Source organism: Mirounga angustirostris, unplaced genomic scaffold (assembly GCF_029215605.1).
Source record: "Mirounga angustirostris isolate CCGP_5_RB_7025 unplaced genomic scaffold, mMirAng1.0.hap1 SCAF_9, whole genome shotgun sequence".
Taxonomy (NCBI): Eukaryota; Metazoa; Chordata; class Mammalia; order Carnivora; family Phocidae; genus Mirounga; species Mirounga angustirostris.
In genome coordinates this window covers 79,683,534-79,699,422 of record NW_026991717.1, presented here as the reverse complement: position 1 = coordinate 79,699,422, position 15,889 = coordinate 79,683,534, and the positions used below count along the sequence as shown (strand labels likewise).

The 15,889-nt window shown below is 33.6% G+C and overlaps 1 protein-coding gene across 11 annotated transcripts in view; it reads right to left on the bottom strand.

Moving 5' to 3' along the window:
- SCFD1 (sec1 family domain containing 1) overlaps positions 1 to 15,889 on the bottom strand; it is a 115,439-nt gene that overhangs the window by 57,910 nt on the left and 41,640 nt on the right. For 10 of the 11 annotated variants that reach the window (XM_064570906.1, XM_064570903.1, XM_064570905.1 and 7 more), the window contains 3 exons: positions 13,679 to 13,769; positions 13,051 to 13,124; positions 12,266 to 12,347 (listed from right to left, as the gene is read on the bottom strand). In XM_064570906.1, the coding sequence (XP_064426976.1) occupies positions 12,266 to 12,347; positions 13,051 to 13,124; positions 13,679 to 13,769 (247 nt within the window). The remainder of the gene's footprint in view (positions 1 to 12,265; positions 12,348 to 13,050; positions 13,125 to 13,678; positions 13,770 to 15,889) is intronic. The other variant, XM_064570910.1, reaches the window with a different exon arrangement.

Below are 15,889 nucleotides of genomic sequence, written 5' to 3'. Positions count from 1 at the left end.
CCAAACCCTAATTCTATCCCCTAGCACAAGTCAGCAGTGAAAGTAAAGGTAAGAAAGGATTAGAGCTGGGGCACCTGGGTGGCTCAGTCGGTTAAGTGTCTGACTCTTGACCTCAGCTCAGGTCTTGATATCAGGGTCATGGGTTCAAGCCCCCGTGTTGGGCTCCACGCCCAACTTAAAAAAAGAAAAAGAAAAAGAAAGGAAGGATTAGAGTTATACTTCCTTTTACTATTAAGAATCTCAATATTCCTCTCCTCTACTTCTCAGGGGAGAGAGAGGGGATGATAAACCCTTCTCAGTTGAAAGACAATACTAGGAATATTCCACATAATGAATTAAATAGGGTTTGAAAGAATAGGGATCTATACATCACATTTTATCTACAGGAAAGTATAGCCTAAGCTAAGATGAACTTAGAACTGTATTTTTATTTTATTTTTTAAAAGATTTTATTTATTTATTTGACAGAGAAAGAGACAGCAAGAGAGGGAATACAAGCAGGCAGAGTGGGAGAGGGAGAAGGGTTCCCGTGGAGCAGGGAGCCCAATGCGGGCCTTGTTCCCAGGACCCTGGGATCATGACCTGAGCTGAAGGCAGACGCTTAATGACTGAGTCACCCAGGCGTCCCTAGGACTGTATTTTTAGAATATAACCTATACCTAAGTTGAAGATAATTTATAACCTAGCTTTTCCTGTTCTTTCTTTCTTCTTCACATGTTTAATCCCTATCATCTTTTAGTGCTATATTTGGATATCTGATCCCCTGGGTGGGCAGCACTTGTATTGTAATAGTCTGCAGTTGGTCGGTCACTAGAATATGAACTCCTTGTGACTACTTATTTATTATTATATGTCTTGTCCCCTGCAAGGTAATGAACAAATTCTCCAAATCTCAACTGCTTTTTATGATATAACAAAATAGCATGTTAATATATTTTCCATTCTTTAGGTGTACATTTTGTTGCATTTCATACTGGTGGGTTTGAATTGGTTGCCATCATAAAAAATTATGTGGTGCAAAGCCCAGATAATACATGAAATTATCTTTGAAGCTGTTCTATAACACAGGTGGATGAATATATTTACTCTGGAGTACTTGTTCATATGACAGAGTGACTTAGAAATCTTAAAATTCATCTATGCAGTGATGGACATTGATTACACTGTCAGGGTTAGGAACTTGGTTAGGATCCTCAATTTTTACAACAGGCTATCAATCTTACCACTTGATTATCTCATTTCCAAATAGATGCATTTTTCTTTCAAATAAGAACACTGAATTTCTAGCATTTCAGGCCCAAATCAGAATATGCAACTTCAACTTCTCTGCTATCAAATTCCTACCAAAAGCCGAATTGAAAAAAAGTAGTAACATATTATTTAAAGAATATGCAATCTTTCCACTCCAGATATTAAAATGTTATAAACTTAGACCTTACTACATTGGAAACTCATAAAACTGCCCTCACTGAATTATATATATTTTTTAATTTTTTAAAAGATTTTACTTATTTTAGAGAGGGAGAGAGTGCGCGAGCAGGTGCAAGCGAGGGGCAGGGCCCACGGGGAAAGGCAGAGGGAGAAGAGAGAGAACCTCAAACAGTCTCCCTGCTGAGCATGGAGCTGGATGTGGGGCTGGATCCCCCTGAGATCATGACCTGAGTGGAAATCAAGAGTCGGACACCCAACCAACTGAGCCACCCAGGCGCCCCTGAATTATATTTTAATATTATACCTTTGACATTCATTAAAGTTGCTATACAGAATTTTATATTAATATTTATATTATTTATAATATATTTTAATAATATTTATATTATTTTATATATTATTTTATTTTAAAATTAAGTACACAAGAATTAAAATTATGTTATATTAAAATTAATTACACAAGAGTGTAACTGATATTAATATACTATACCATTACATCACTTAATTTATTCTAGATAATGCCCAATATGAGCAATGTATTTTGTGATATGATGCTAAGGAACACTTTGCTTAGAATAAAAAATATACTTAAAATAAATAAATATACTTACTTAATTAATTAATTAAATTTAAGGGGTGCCTCGCTGGCTCAGTCAGTGTAGCATGTAACTCTTGATCTCGGGGTCATGAGTTCAAGCCCCATAGTGGGAGTATACTTAAATAAATAAAAATTTTTAAAAAAGAATAAAAAACAAATTCTCCTTTCTGATAAGAAGGGCTTTGTTTTTTTTTTAAACTTAATCACATCTCTCTCTCTCTTTTTTTAAATCTTGGTTGCCTGAAAATACAAAGCGAAATTTGAGAATTATCATTATAACTATATGTCACCTATTCCATTTTTATTTCATTATTTTTGTCCTATATGCTATTTGTGAAATCTGCCTTAATTCTGTTTTAGAATAAACAACTTTAATCTATAAATGATACTATATATTGACTCCTAAAAAAAACTCTGACTAAAGTGATCTATGTAATAAAAAATTTAAAATGTGTGTGAAATGATCTTTATAGATGAAAAGTATTAAAAATACAAATATTAGCAACCTTATTATAATGAAATACCAAAAACTGCTTTATTTATATTTCTGGAAAAAATAGATTTATATGGCACCTGTAAACTATAATAAGTCTTATTTTACTATGACTCTCAGAAGCATTTAGCTTTAATTTATAACAACAATGTGTTGAACTCTTAAAAGATATAGCCAGGAAAAGAAGAGTAAATTAAATTTAAAGTAAGCACCAGAAAAGAAATAAGAAAAATTAGAACAGAAATCAGTGAAATTAAAAACAAAAAATTAACAGAAAAAATCACTGGAACCAAAAGCTGACTCTTTGAAGAGATCAATAAAATAAAATTTATCTTGATAAAATCAAGATAAATATCTAGCCAGGTTAACTAAGAAAAAAGGAGAGAAAACACGAATGGAAAAATATCAGAAATGAAAGAGAGGCCATTACTACTGATCCTATGACATCAAAAGGATGATAAAGGAGTATTTTGAACAATTCTATGCTCACAAACTTGAGAATCTAGATGAAATGAGCCACTTCTTTGAAAGACACAATCCATGAAAACTCACTAAAAGAGAAATAGATAATCTGAATACGTCTACATCTATTAAAGAAATTGATCAATAATGAATAACCTTCCATAACAGAAAGCATAAAGTCTAGATGTGTTCACTAATGAATTCTGTCAAACATTTTAAGCAGAAATTATAACAGTTCTCTACAATCTCTTTTAGAAAATAGAATGCAAATCATGAGAAACTAGATGCTTTCCAGCTAAGATAGGAACAAGGCAAGGATGCCCCCTCTCGCACTCCCTATTTAACACCGTATGGGAAGCCCTTGCTAATGCAATAAACAAGAGAAGGAAATCAGAGGTATACAGATTGGGAATAAAAAAAACAAAACTCTTCATTTGCAGAGGACACAACTGTTAATGTAGAAAATTTCAAAAAACAACCAAAAGTTTCTGGAACTAATAAACGACTATATCACAGGTGCAGGATACAAGGTTAATATACAAAAGTCAATGGCTACAGTAGGAAAAAGGCAAGGATGTCCCCTCTTGCACTCTTTCAACTGCATAATGAAGGTCCTAGCTAATGTAATTAGAAAAGAAAAGGAAATAAAAGGAATAAAGACAGGGCAGGAAGAAATAAAACTGTCTTCGTTCACAGATGACATGCTTGTCTATATAGAAACTCCCGAAGAAACAACAACAAAAACTCCAGGAACTAGTAAGTGATTATATCAAGGCTGCAGGATACAAGGCTAATATATAAAAGCCAACTGCTTTCTGATGTATTAGCAATGAACAATTTAAATCTGAAATTAAATAAAAAATACTATTTCCATTAGTACTCAAAAAAATAAAAAATGAAAGTTATAAATCTAACCAAATACATGTAAGATCTGTATGAGGAAAGCTACAAAACTCTGATTAAAGAAATCAAAGACCAACCAAATAAATTGAGAGATATTCCATGTTCTTCCTAACTTGATCTATAGATTCAATACAATCTCAATCAAACTCCCAGCAAGTTATTTTGTAGATATCAACAAACTGATTCTAAGGTTTATATGGAGACATGGGAGACCCAGAATAACCAAAACAATATTGAAGAAGAAAAAAGATAGAGGACTTTATGACTTAAAATATAGCTACAATACTTAACCATGTGTTACTAGCCAAAAAATAGGACAAATATATCAATGGAACAGTAAAGAGATATGCAGAAATAGACCCACACAAATATAGTCAACCTATCTTTCACAGAAAAGCAAAAGCAATTCAATGGAGAAAGGACAGTCTTTTCAACAAAGAGTACTGGAACAACTGGATATCTACATGCAAAAGAAAAAAAATGAATCCAGACACAGACCCTACCTTTAACAAAAATTAACTAAAAATGGATCATAGACCTAAAGGGAAATTCAAAACTATAAAACTCCTAGAAGATAACATAGGAGAAAACTTAGACGACTTTAGGTATAGCAAAGGCTTAATAGATACAACACCAAAGGCATGATCCACGAAAGAAAAAAATAAGCTGGACTTAATTAAAATGAGAAGCTTCTGTTCTGTGAAAGATACCGTCAAGAGAATGAGAAGACAAGCCACAGACGTGGAGAAAATATTTGCAAAAGATATATCCCATTAGACGACATTTTCCCCCAAAATATAGAGAATGCTTAAAACTCAACATTAAGAAAATAAACAACCCAGTTAAAAAAATGGGCCAAAGATGGGAACAGACACCTCACCAAAGAAGATCCAGATGGCAAGTAAGCATATGAAAAGATGATCCATATCATATGTCATTAGGGAACTGCAAATTAAAACAATGTGATACCACTACACATATACTAGAATCACTGAAATCCCAACGCTGACAACACCGAATGCTGGTAAGGATGTGAAGCAACAAGAACTCTCATTCACTGCTGGTGGGGATGCAGAATAGCGCAGCCACTTTGGAAGGCAGTTTGGCAGTGGGCAGTTTTGTTACAAATCTAAACATACTCTTATCATATGATCCAGCAACCAACTCCTTGGTATTTATCCCAAGGAGCTAAAAATATATCCACCCAAAAACCTTCTCATGGGCATTTATAGCATCTTTATTTATAACATACATACATATATATGTATGTATGTATGTATGTATATATACAAATGAAATCATGAACACGATCTAGATAGTGAACCTACCATTCATTACCCAGAAAAGTTTCCTTTGTAATGCCTCCCTTTTGGCCCTCCAACACTCTTCTCCAGGTTACTAGGCAAGCAGTGATATGCATTTTGTCACTACAGATTAGCTTGCATTTTTATGAATTTAATGTAAATGCAATCATATTATGTACTCTTCTTTAATGTGGCTTCTTCGTGTATTTGAAATTCATATTGTTGTATGTGTCAAAGTACCTTCCTTTTCATTGCTGAATAGTATTCCATTTTATGGATATAATTTATCCAATTCAGCTGTCAGTGGACATTGAGTTGTTTCCAGTTTTTGGTTATTACAACAAACTTGCTGTAAATATTTGTGTACAATAAACATAGGCTTTCATTTGCCTTGGGTAAATACCTAGGAATGGAACGGCTGGACCAATGATAGGTTTCTGTTTAACATTTTACAAACTGAGGAACTATTTTCCAAAGTGGCTATACCATTTTATATTTCTACCAGCAGTGTATCAAAGTTCTAGTTCCTCTGTATCTTTGCCAAAGGTTGGCATGATTGATTTTTAAATTTTAGACATTTTTAATAGATATGTAGTGATGTCTCATTGTGGTTTTTGCTTCCATTTTTCTAATGATTAACGAGATTAAACTTACTTGTCATCTATATACCTTTTTCAGATAAGTCTGTTTAAATCTTATGCCCATTTTTTAATTAGGTTATTTTCTTATTGAATGTTCTGAGAAGTCTTTATTTCTCTGAATTTAATCTTTATAATTGCATCTCAATGACAATGCTTTATCTTCACAAAAGCAGATGGCAGAGAAGTGAGAGCAAAGAGCTAGAGAAAGGTAATTTCACACTTTTTTGGGGGAGTTGTGGAAATAGTCTCCTGAAATTCACAGTGAGTGAGAAGTTAAAGGATATTCCACTCATTCAAGAGCTACGTTTGGTCAAAAATTGAAGAAAACTTCAAGTTCTGATAGTGACCCATCTTATTTGGACAAGAAGAGGTAAAAGACAATGATAGCTTATCCACTGGGGACTTTCTATTACGGAACATATTGTCCCCCTGCCTTGAAAAGACATCAAGATCATACGAACATTCGCTTGTTATGTATACTGAGATCATTTAAAATATAGCCAGAGAGGGGCGCCTGGGCGTCTCAGATGGTTAAGCGTCTGCCTTCAGGTCAGGTCATGATCTCTGGGTACTGGGATCCAGCCCCCCATCGGGCTCCTGGCTCAGCGGGGAGTCTGCTTCTCCTTCTCCCTCTGCCTCTCTCCCCTGCTTATGCTCTTTCTCTCTTTCTCTGTTTTAAAAGAATTAAAAAAAAAAAAATACAGCCAGAGAAATGTTCTGATTTCTAGTACAGTAAAATTTCTTCCCTATTGTGATAGGGGAGTGGTGATCACTTAATCAAAGTCAGTTAATGTAAAGAATGACAAAAAAAAACCCCCACAAATTTGATTTATGTTTATAATATAAAACACAAACACACATTCTAAATACTGACTTTTAACTTAAGACCTAAAATACACAATTGTCTGTCAATCTTTTTTTTTTCTTCAATTTTTATAGCATTTATTTTATAATCATGATTTCTTAGTCCTTATTAAGTTGATACAATTTGGGGAAATAAATACTCCCCTTTTTGTTGCATATGTATGAGTGGAGGAAGAGGGAACAGAATATGAGAGAACAGGCAACAGGTGTAGGGAGCAGAAAGATAAAGTTGAAGAGAGACGGTGAGTGTTTCTATGAACCCTTCCTAAGCAGTACCAACCAACAAAGTATACGAAGTTGGCAACGTGAGCGTTTTCTTCTCAGTGGACTTCTGAAAGTATGAAATAATATGGAACCACATTCAGCATACATTAATTATATAGCATCGTGGCAGATGTTTTCTATCAGACATGATGTATATATTCTTTTTTCCTCAATTTTTAAGCTCCTTAGATGACACTATTCATGAAGCACTTTTAGTGTATTATTCAGCAAATATTAATTATGATCATATAAACCAATCTTGCTTAGCAGAAAGCACTATTAGCTGCCATGCAAAGGTCCTCCTTTCAAGTAACACTTAAACGTACACTTGGAGCTTTAAGAGAAAGTTCTTGAAGGGCATTCCTCTTTCAGTTGGGTTTACAACTCATCTGCAACACTAAATGCAGATAAAATAAAGATCACACCTTGTTAAGGGTTTGCACATAAATGCCCCTTGCATACGTAGCCAATATCTTGTCCAGAGAGTAATGGTAAAGAAACTGTTCTCCTTCAGCCTTTTTCTTCTCCCATTTCCTCTAAAGGTCTTCATCCCAATGTCTCGGTGCTCCATCGGTGAGTGTGAGGCAGGGCTGCCTCCGTGCTGGAGATGCCTGTCACAGAGAAGGTCGGAATGTGCGCAGATAACCCTGCCTTATGCTCATCTCATCAGCTGATGTAGGTCCGATACCTTTTCTTTGAGTACAGAGGTTTCACTAAATTTTTTTTTCTTTCCTGCATAAAGCACATCTATAAGGGGTCACCTATGATTTCTAGTTTCAGATTCTTTGAAGTGGAACCAAAAAACTTACAGTCATTTGCAAAGCAATTTTAGTATTTTTCAAGATTTTTCCCAATTTTTACAGTTAAAAAAAATTTTTTTTAACCTAGTACTAATTTAAACAAGAGTTAAATCACCATCTTCAATAAGTCTAAGGTGTATAACCTAGTTTTAAAGAAACAATCCTCTTTTCCTACTCATACAATTGGCATAAATAGTTTGGAATCACATATAAATAACTCTTAGGTAAGCAAAAAATTCAACCTGTGAGGCATCCTAGCCGCTAGCTGTCTGCATGTCATAGTGTGGCCAGCAGCCGCTATGTTTTATAGAGGGAATAAAGAGCATCAGTTAATTTGGCATGTTGACTAGTGGAAATCAGTTAAGAGAGTGTCTACTTTATTTTTAAAGCTTGTCTTCCCCTAGAAGAGATAAAAAGTTGAGCCAAAGTAAAATAAGCCCCCTGGAGGAGATGCTAAGGTTAAAAGCTAGCACTGCTACCAAGGGCTAAACCTTGTACAGAGTGTAGACCTAAGGCAGTAGTACATCTGCTTGATCAGATGATGTCTTTAGATCTAATTCAGTACCTCTTAACTTTCTCCACAGGAAGCAGCAAAACAAAAATAAAAATTCAGCACCGATGAAGCCTCAATCCATAAAAGCTTACTAACAGCTTGTTTTTTGCTGGCTGTATTCAGATGGAGTGTTCAGATGTTAGAGATCTTCCTTTCAGGTGGGAGCATTATGGGAAAGAGTACATCATGCCATTTCTAACTCTCATCTACTATGACTTACACATAGGGGTCTTTTCCTTTTCTTAGGTATCTGCTAAAGAGTACTTAATTCAGTTTGACTATGCAGGTGGGATAACAATAACTGAAATAAATTAAAATCTGTCTATAAATTATTTAAGTAATCCCAGGAGTCATTCCCCAAAAACCAGCAAGTGGTGAAGCCATATTTGTATTAGAAATGAAAGAATTGCTAAGGAGAAATTTAAAAGGTATGGATTACTCAAAACAAATGAGAACTCAACAATTTACTCTTTAATCTATTAAACTAAAGTTAACCACCCAAGCCACTAAAACCCTTATAATAGTAACATAATATTTGCCAAAGTTGTTGCAAATTGATGTGCTACTTCTAGCTTTCCACCAAAACAATGATTGCCAGATAACTGTCACAACTTCTAAAGAAATTATTTCCTTCTAGTATTCTGCTTCAAAAAATTATCTAAGGAAATGTAAAAAGCAGCTATGATCTAAGCATCCCAAAAGGAGAAATATGCAAAACTGAAATGAAGATGAATACCAAGGGAAATGTTCTAAGATCTCTTCATAAAAAGTCATAATATTCTTCCTAATAGTAATAAAAAATATTAGGTGAATAAAAGTTTACAAAGAAGTGAAGCTCAAATAGTCAATAAACTCTGGGGAAAAGAGCAAGCGACCACGGAGAAAACTACTTACTTAGTTAATAGGAACATTACAGCCAGAGGTACCTGGTGTAGAATAGTAATAGTACAAATAAACACGCCACTTAAAAGTAAATATTATGAGGCTGGAAATTTAATAATTATGGAAAACTTTAAGAAGAAATTTTATAACCAGCAGTAATGAGAAATATTGGGAATAGCAGAATTTACAGCCTAATTTTGACAAGGAGGAAGAATAACTTAAAAGAGAGGGTCAACATTACAAGGACTCTTCACAGAAAACATTCCAATTTTTCTCTACTAAAAGAATTTCTTGTATCAGAATATTTCTTAGGGTATGCAGTTTATTAAATACAACTATAACTGATATGTAAGTATTTAAGATAAATATTCTCCTTTATCAATGATATTTAAAGATGTTCTGATGTTGACTGGGTTTTTTAAGAATGACCCAATGAGGAACAGTGTATCCTATAGAGGGCATCAGTTTCCTTCTCCAAGTGAATGTCCTTTGTAGCATGGTTTCTTTAAATCAGACCCTGTTAAAAGGGTGCCCTCCTTGCGTTAAAACAGAACAATCATCCCAAAATATGTGGCTTTTTAATAAAATCACTTAACACACTGAATGACAAATTAGTTTGAACTTGTTTTATAAAGAGAGCCAAATTACCAGGTCTTAAAGCAGAATTATGTGGGTCATGCATGGTAGCATGTTAAAGTCAGACAGATGGCCTCTACTAGCACAAAATGATTTTGAAAAACTCATATAAAATCATTAGTGTAAAATTACAAATAAACATCATAAAGAATTTATAGTAAATTTTGCCTTAAAAAAACACCATTTTTCATCTAGACAGTAGTAATAGCTGTCTTTCAATTCCACACTTATTTCCAGAACTCACCCATCACTCATACTCTTCAATTCTCCATTTGAAACACAGATCATGTCATTAATCTCCAATGACTTCCTATCACACTTAAATTGCTATTTCTCTTGATCCCATAGTCTATCACTTTTTCCCCTCCTCATCATAAACACTATTAGTCTTCTTTTACATCCTTAAACACACCAACCTCGTTCCTTGTCCTAAGGCTTTTGCGCTTTTTAGTCCCTCTGACTGGAATGGTTGGCCCTGAGATTTTTACTAAGTGGTTCCATGTGATTCAGGTCTCAACCCAAACATCACATCAAAGGTGATTTCCCTAACTACTTAGAGTAGTCCTCTCAGCTGTTCTCTATCACCCTGTTTTTATGTCACCTAAATGACTGAAGTTATCTATTTTCTAATTTGGGTACTTTGTTTATTGTTACTACAATATCAGCTCCAAGAGAATAGAGAACTTGTCTTATTTACCACAGAACTTCCAGTGCCTAGCACAACGTACAGTGTCAAAAAACATGACTGAATAAGTCAATTACTTTAGCTAGAATTTTCCCAAACCATAAGCTCTAGTCTCTGACCAGGAGTATATTCATATAAATTTGTAGCAGGATAATGTTTGTAAAGTTTTATGAATAGGATGAAACTGAGTGCTTTCCACAGGTACAATAATCAGTTACTTTGGGTTACACAAATCAGGTTTGATGGAGGAGCTGAGCTTGGCATATTCGTGGTTTTACAGCTATGAGACCTGAGGTCAGAAAGTAAAATATAAGAATAAACTTTACTAATGAAAAAATACACAAACAAAAAAAATTAAAGTCAAAGGAAATCCAAAGAACAGCTTAAATCTTAAAGCCCATATAGGACTATTAACAACTGTCATAACTTCTTAGAATTTGTTTTTTACTTCTTGTCTATTTATTTGCATGTAGCACCTAGCACCCTGCCTGGCATACAGCAAGTACTCTAAAAATGTTTAATGGATCATAAAATCCTCAGTATATAATTACAATTTAACAGATATAAACTAGAACTTATATTTTGTTTTGAAACAGGAAATTTTAAAAAATTTTTATATTAGATTCATTCTTCACCTTGTAAGCAAAGTCTTTCTTTCCTACTGAAGGAAATTCTCAATATAGCTCTCTGTTACATTTCACCTGGTTATATACATTATCTCCACACGGGACAATGACCTCAGGTGTTTACAGATCTGAGCAACCTTTTCCCATTTTACAAAGATGCTACATATGGAAGGGAAATATCAGCAGAGTCATCTATAAACAGCACAATTATTCTATTTCTATTTCTGTAGGTACATGAAAATAGCAAATATCAATACTGAGATGTGGAACAAAAGAAATTATGCATGTTTAAATTCCATGCTGCACACTGTCCATTATCCATCTGTACTAACTCCTTCCTATTCTTATGACTTTTTAGATAATTAAAAAAGAAAAATGTTTAAGTCCCCTTTCCATAAATTTAAGGTGTTATCAACATCCTTGACAGGCAACAAGCATATTTAGCTTTTTTACATTCCTTTTTCAAATGTAACATATCACATGGAAAGCAGGGGTTAGTAATAATCATGTTCTAGCGTATGGTCAATCTGTCTTTGAAATTCAGCTCCACACCCAGAGAATAAGTGACAGTAGAATACTGAGGGGCTGCTTAAGTCAGGCTGATATGGGATAATCATGAACAAAGTAATGAGGTAAAAGAGCTGTAACAACAACATATAGAAAATACAATCTACTATTTTCAAAATCACAGTACAACAGGAGACAGAAGCTTTAATGGTGAAAGACTCATCTAAAACTAAAAGTTAATGGACATTTTAGATAGTACTATAGTAAAAGGGGTGTCTAAATCTGTATTATTGATGGTTAGACACAGGTCTACTGTTAACAGAGTAGTAAGTGTAGAGATAGTATTGAGGCAATATTGAGGCAACATAATAGAAATAACACACATTCTAACTTCTATTTACTGAATGTGTCACCTTGGCAAATCACTATTCTTTCTGGATTCTTAAGCTTCCTCATTTGTGAAAAATGAAGGTAATAATGTTGCCTTTGGTAATTGTATCTCATAATGTTATAGTGAGGCCTCAATGGGATAAGGAATATGAAATCATCTTAAAAAGTATAAAACCCTATATAAATAGAATACATAAATACTGTGGGGGGGAAAAGTTAAATTTACCTTTATATGCTCTAAAACAGCAGTGGCAACATTTGTATGGAGATCAATAAGTCTTTTTTTTTCAAGGAGTTCTGGCAAAGAACTACAAGTATCAAAAAATTGAAAATTAACCATTCAATTTTCTAAGAAAATGACACAGACCTTAATAAAACACACACCTGGGTGTTTCCTCTGAGGAAACTTAGAATAGTAAAAAAAAGTGACAAGATGACAAGTTAAACTGTCTATCAACTGAATTTAATCTCTAAGCTTTACCATACACAGGATTCACTACTTTAATATGGGTGAAATGCTTCTTGGTTTAAAGTGATCTGTCTCTTAAATATCATTATTTCACCATTTCACTTTCTGATTCCAAAATCTGGAGGTTTAGAATATAGTCAGATTAATGGAAATACAATTTTACCTATATATCTAAAACACATTTCCTCTCTTCTTGATGGCATTTCATAAGTATCAGAAAGAAATTGCACTTAACATTTAGTTAATAAAATAATAGCAGCAATGATAAAATTAATAATAACTTGCATTATTTTATCACCAATACTATCTTCTCGGTAAAAATATCCCTATTATACAATTCTAACTAGTGAAAGAAGCAAATGATTTGTTATATGAAAAAGGGAATTTAAATCAGCTGGAACACATTAAAAACACAATTTAGTTTTTCCAAGGTCTATGCTATTACCTACTATTTCTTATTATAAAAATATTAGCCAAGTTTTTAATGTTCAAAATAAATCTTATCAACAGAAAGACTTAAAGAGCATATACTGCTTACTTACCTAACAGCTGATGTAAGCTTAGCAGTATTGTCAGAAAGCATACTTATGGCTCCTTCATCTTCCCCTTCTAGTCCCTGAGGAGGAAAAAAAGATCTCAGAAGCATAAAAATCAATATATTCCTAAGATCAGTGATAAACACTAAGATTTAAGTCACTCAGAGTAACAGTTCTTCTCCTCTAAGGAACAAACATATCCATTTTTGACAGTTACAGAAAAGTTCTGGTCACCACCAGTCTAATAAGTTGGATGATGAAGGACCAGCAAGTATTTTCAGATAAAGGAATAGGTACAGAGACTTGCCACAGGTCATGTAGTAATAAATAGTAGAGCTGAACTCTGGGATTAGGTCAAAGTGTAGTAGAATGAGCAGTACTGGAAAATATATCTCTAAAATGAAGCCACATTATATATTTTTTCAGACTGTAAGTTCAGATGATTATTTTAAAACACTTTGCTCTTCTCATTCAGGTTTCTTTTTGACAAAGATCTTTTATGTAAGTTGAGAATACTCTTCTTATTAAAACAATGAATGGTTTCAAATTTTCATGAGAAAAAAAAAAGTTAATCTCTTTCTCTCTCCAGATGTCCTGCTTCCCTGTAATTCTAAGAAAGCAAAGGAAATCTTACCATAATGCTTTTAAGTCGTTTAACCTCATCTTCCTGTGTTCTGTAAGATTCTAGTTCTTGCTGAACTGACTCTGCAACTTCTGGGAATGGACTGAAACAGTATTGAATAAAAGGAACTATGAGTATGACATTAAAATGTTGATTTTGTGTGAATTCTGAAATATACTCAATGAGGATTTATTTTTATTTTAAATGTACCTATTTGAATTTGAATATATTTAACATATGATATAGCATAAATTTAGCATAAATATAACTATGTATCCTTGGATATCTATTTATATTATAAATACTATTTCTTTAAAATGCGTATCATAATTCTTATACACCTAAGCAAATTTAAATTTATTTCTATTATTTTCATTAACCATATCACATTTTTCTTCACATATACACTGTTAGAAAAAAAAAGTAAAATATTTAAGTGACTGAAAAACAAAGAAGAGAAGGTATGGTATATGAAACATCAATTAAATATTACCACCCAAATTAACACAGAGGGTCAGATGGTTCATATAATTACAAAGATGGCATTTAAAAAATATTTCATGCAAGTAATTGTGGAAAAAAAATTTTTAATTCTGTAAGCTTAATATCTTAGAACATTGCTAGTAAAAATAGAACATAGGTCACAGTTTTGTTGGTCTAAAGCCTGATGTCTTCTTCCAGGCAAGTGTGGCTTAGCAGTAATTTCCATAGACTTCAGACACAAGTGATCTGCAATCATTGAGAAGCTTTGATAGAAAAAATTTCACATGGCACTAATATTGAATAATTCTAAGTAAGTGTATGTTGACCATAAAAGGGTTCCTAATGTAAGTATTTTTCATTTACAGCTTTAGAGGAGGCCAGAAGCTTTTCTTCCTTTAAGAAAGAAAAGGTCATGTTTGAGCAGCAATGAAACAAAAACCCTTTGCCCTGACATTTGATAGCACTTCATTAATGATCAGCACATTTCATCCAGTAGACACTGAGAGAAATGACAGAAGACCCTGAGAGGATTTTGAAGACCACGGTCCAGTTTTATATGACAACCATAGGTGCTAACCTCAGCTTCAAGAGACTCTATGCTGGCAGAACATAGCACTGAGCATATTAAAATGTGCTGGTTGAACTAGATGATCCTGAAATCTCCAGTATTTTCAGATCTCAGAGCTAACAGACATCATTAACTGCTTACATTTATGGAGTGTTTACTGTATGCCAAACACAAAGTACGAAGAATGTGTCTCTATTCTCTCATATAATCTAACCACAATCTTGGTGAGGTACACTGTATTAATAATTAGGACCAGGGCCTTTTGGGATCTTCCAGGACTGGGCTTTATTCTTGCTTTTATCAATGACAACTGGATGACTCTGGGTAAGTTACTTCTTTATATTATTTCACTTCATCTTCATAAAAACCTTCTGAAATAGGGCAACAGGTAGAATTATCATACCTACGTTTTACTGATGTGGAAACTGAAGCTCAGAGAGATTTAAGTTACTTGTTTTACTCTATACTATCTGCCAGTGTCTTTGTGCCCTTATTGCTATTACTATATTTCTAGAATATCGTAGTATGACATTCAGAGGGAGAGTTATTCAGGGCTATTCTTACAAACAAAAAATTAAAGTTCTTACTATTCAACTGACTTCTTGGATTGTTCCTAAATATATAAAGAAAATATTCAAATCTTCCATAAATGAAAAAAAAAATTTTTAAAGATTTTATTTATTTATTTGACAGAGAGAGAGAGACAGCAAGAGAGGGAACACAAGCAGGGGGAGTGGGAGAGGGAGAAGCAGGCTTCCCGCAGAGCATGGAGGCTCTATCCCAGGACCCTGGGATCATGACCTGAGCCAAAGGCAGACGCTTAATGAATTAGTCACCCAGGCACCCCGAGATTTTTTTCTTAAGCTTTTTTCTACTAGAAAATATAAATCCTAAGATTAATTTTAAAATATCCTGCATCCTTTAGAAATAATGTAAATGTAATTTCTTGTCCCTTGCCACTATGGCAAAAAGCATAGACTGGAATTCCAAAGAGAAGAAAATTATTTAAAATAAATTATAACAGTACCCAAATTGCCAGTCAGAAAGAGGAGGACAGGGACTTTTCTCTGCAGAGAAAATAAAATTCCTTGTTATAAGCAATGTGATTTTGCAATGTTAAAAAAATAAGTTAATAAATAAAAAGATAAAACACACAAAAAACCCAGCTGGTT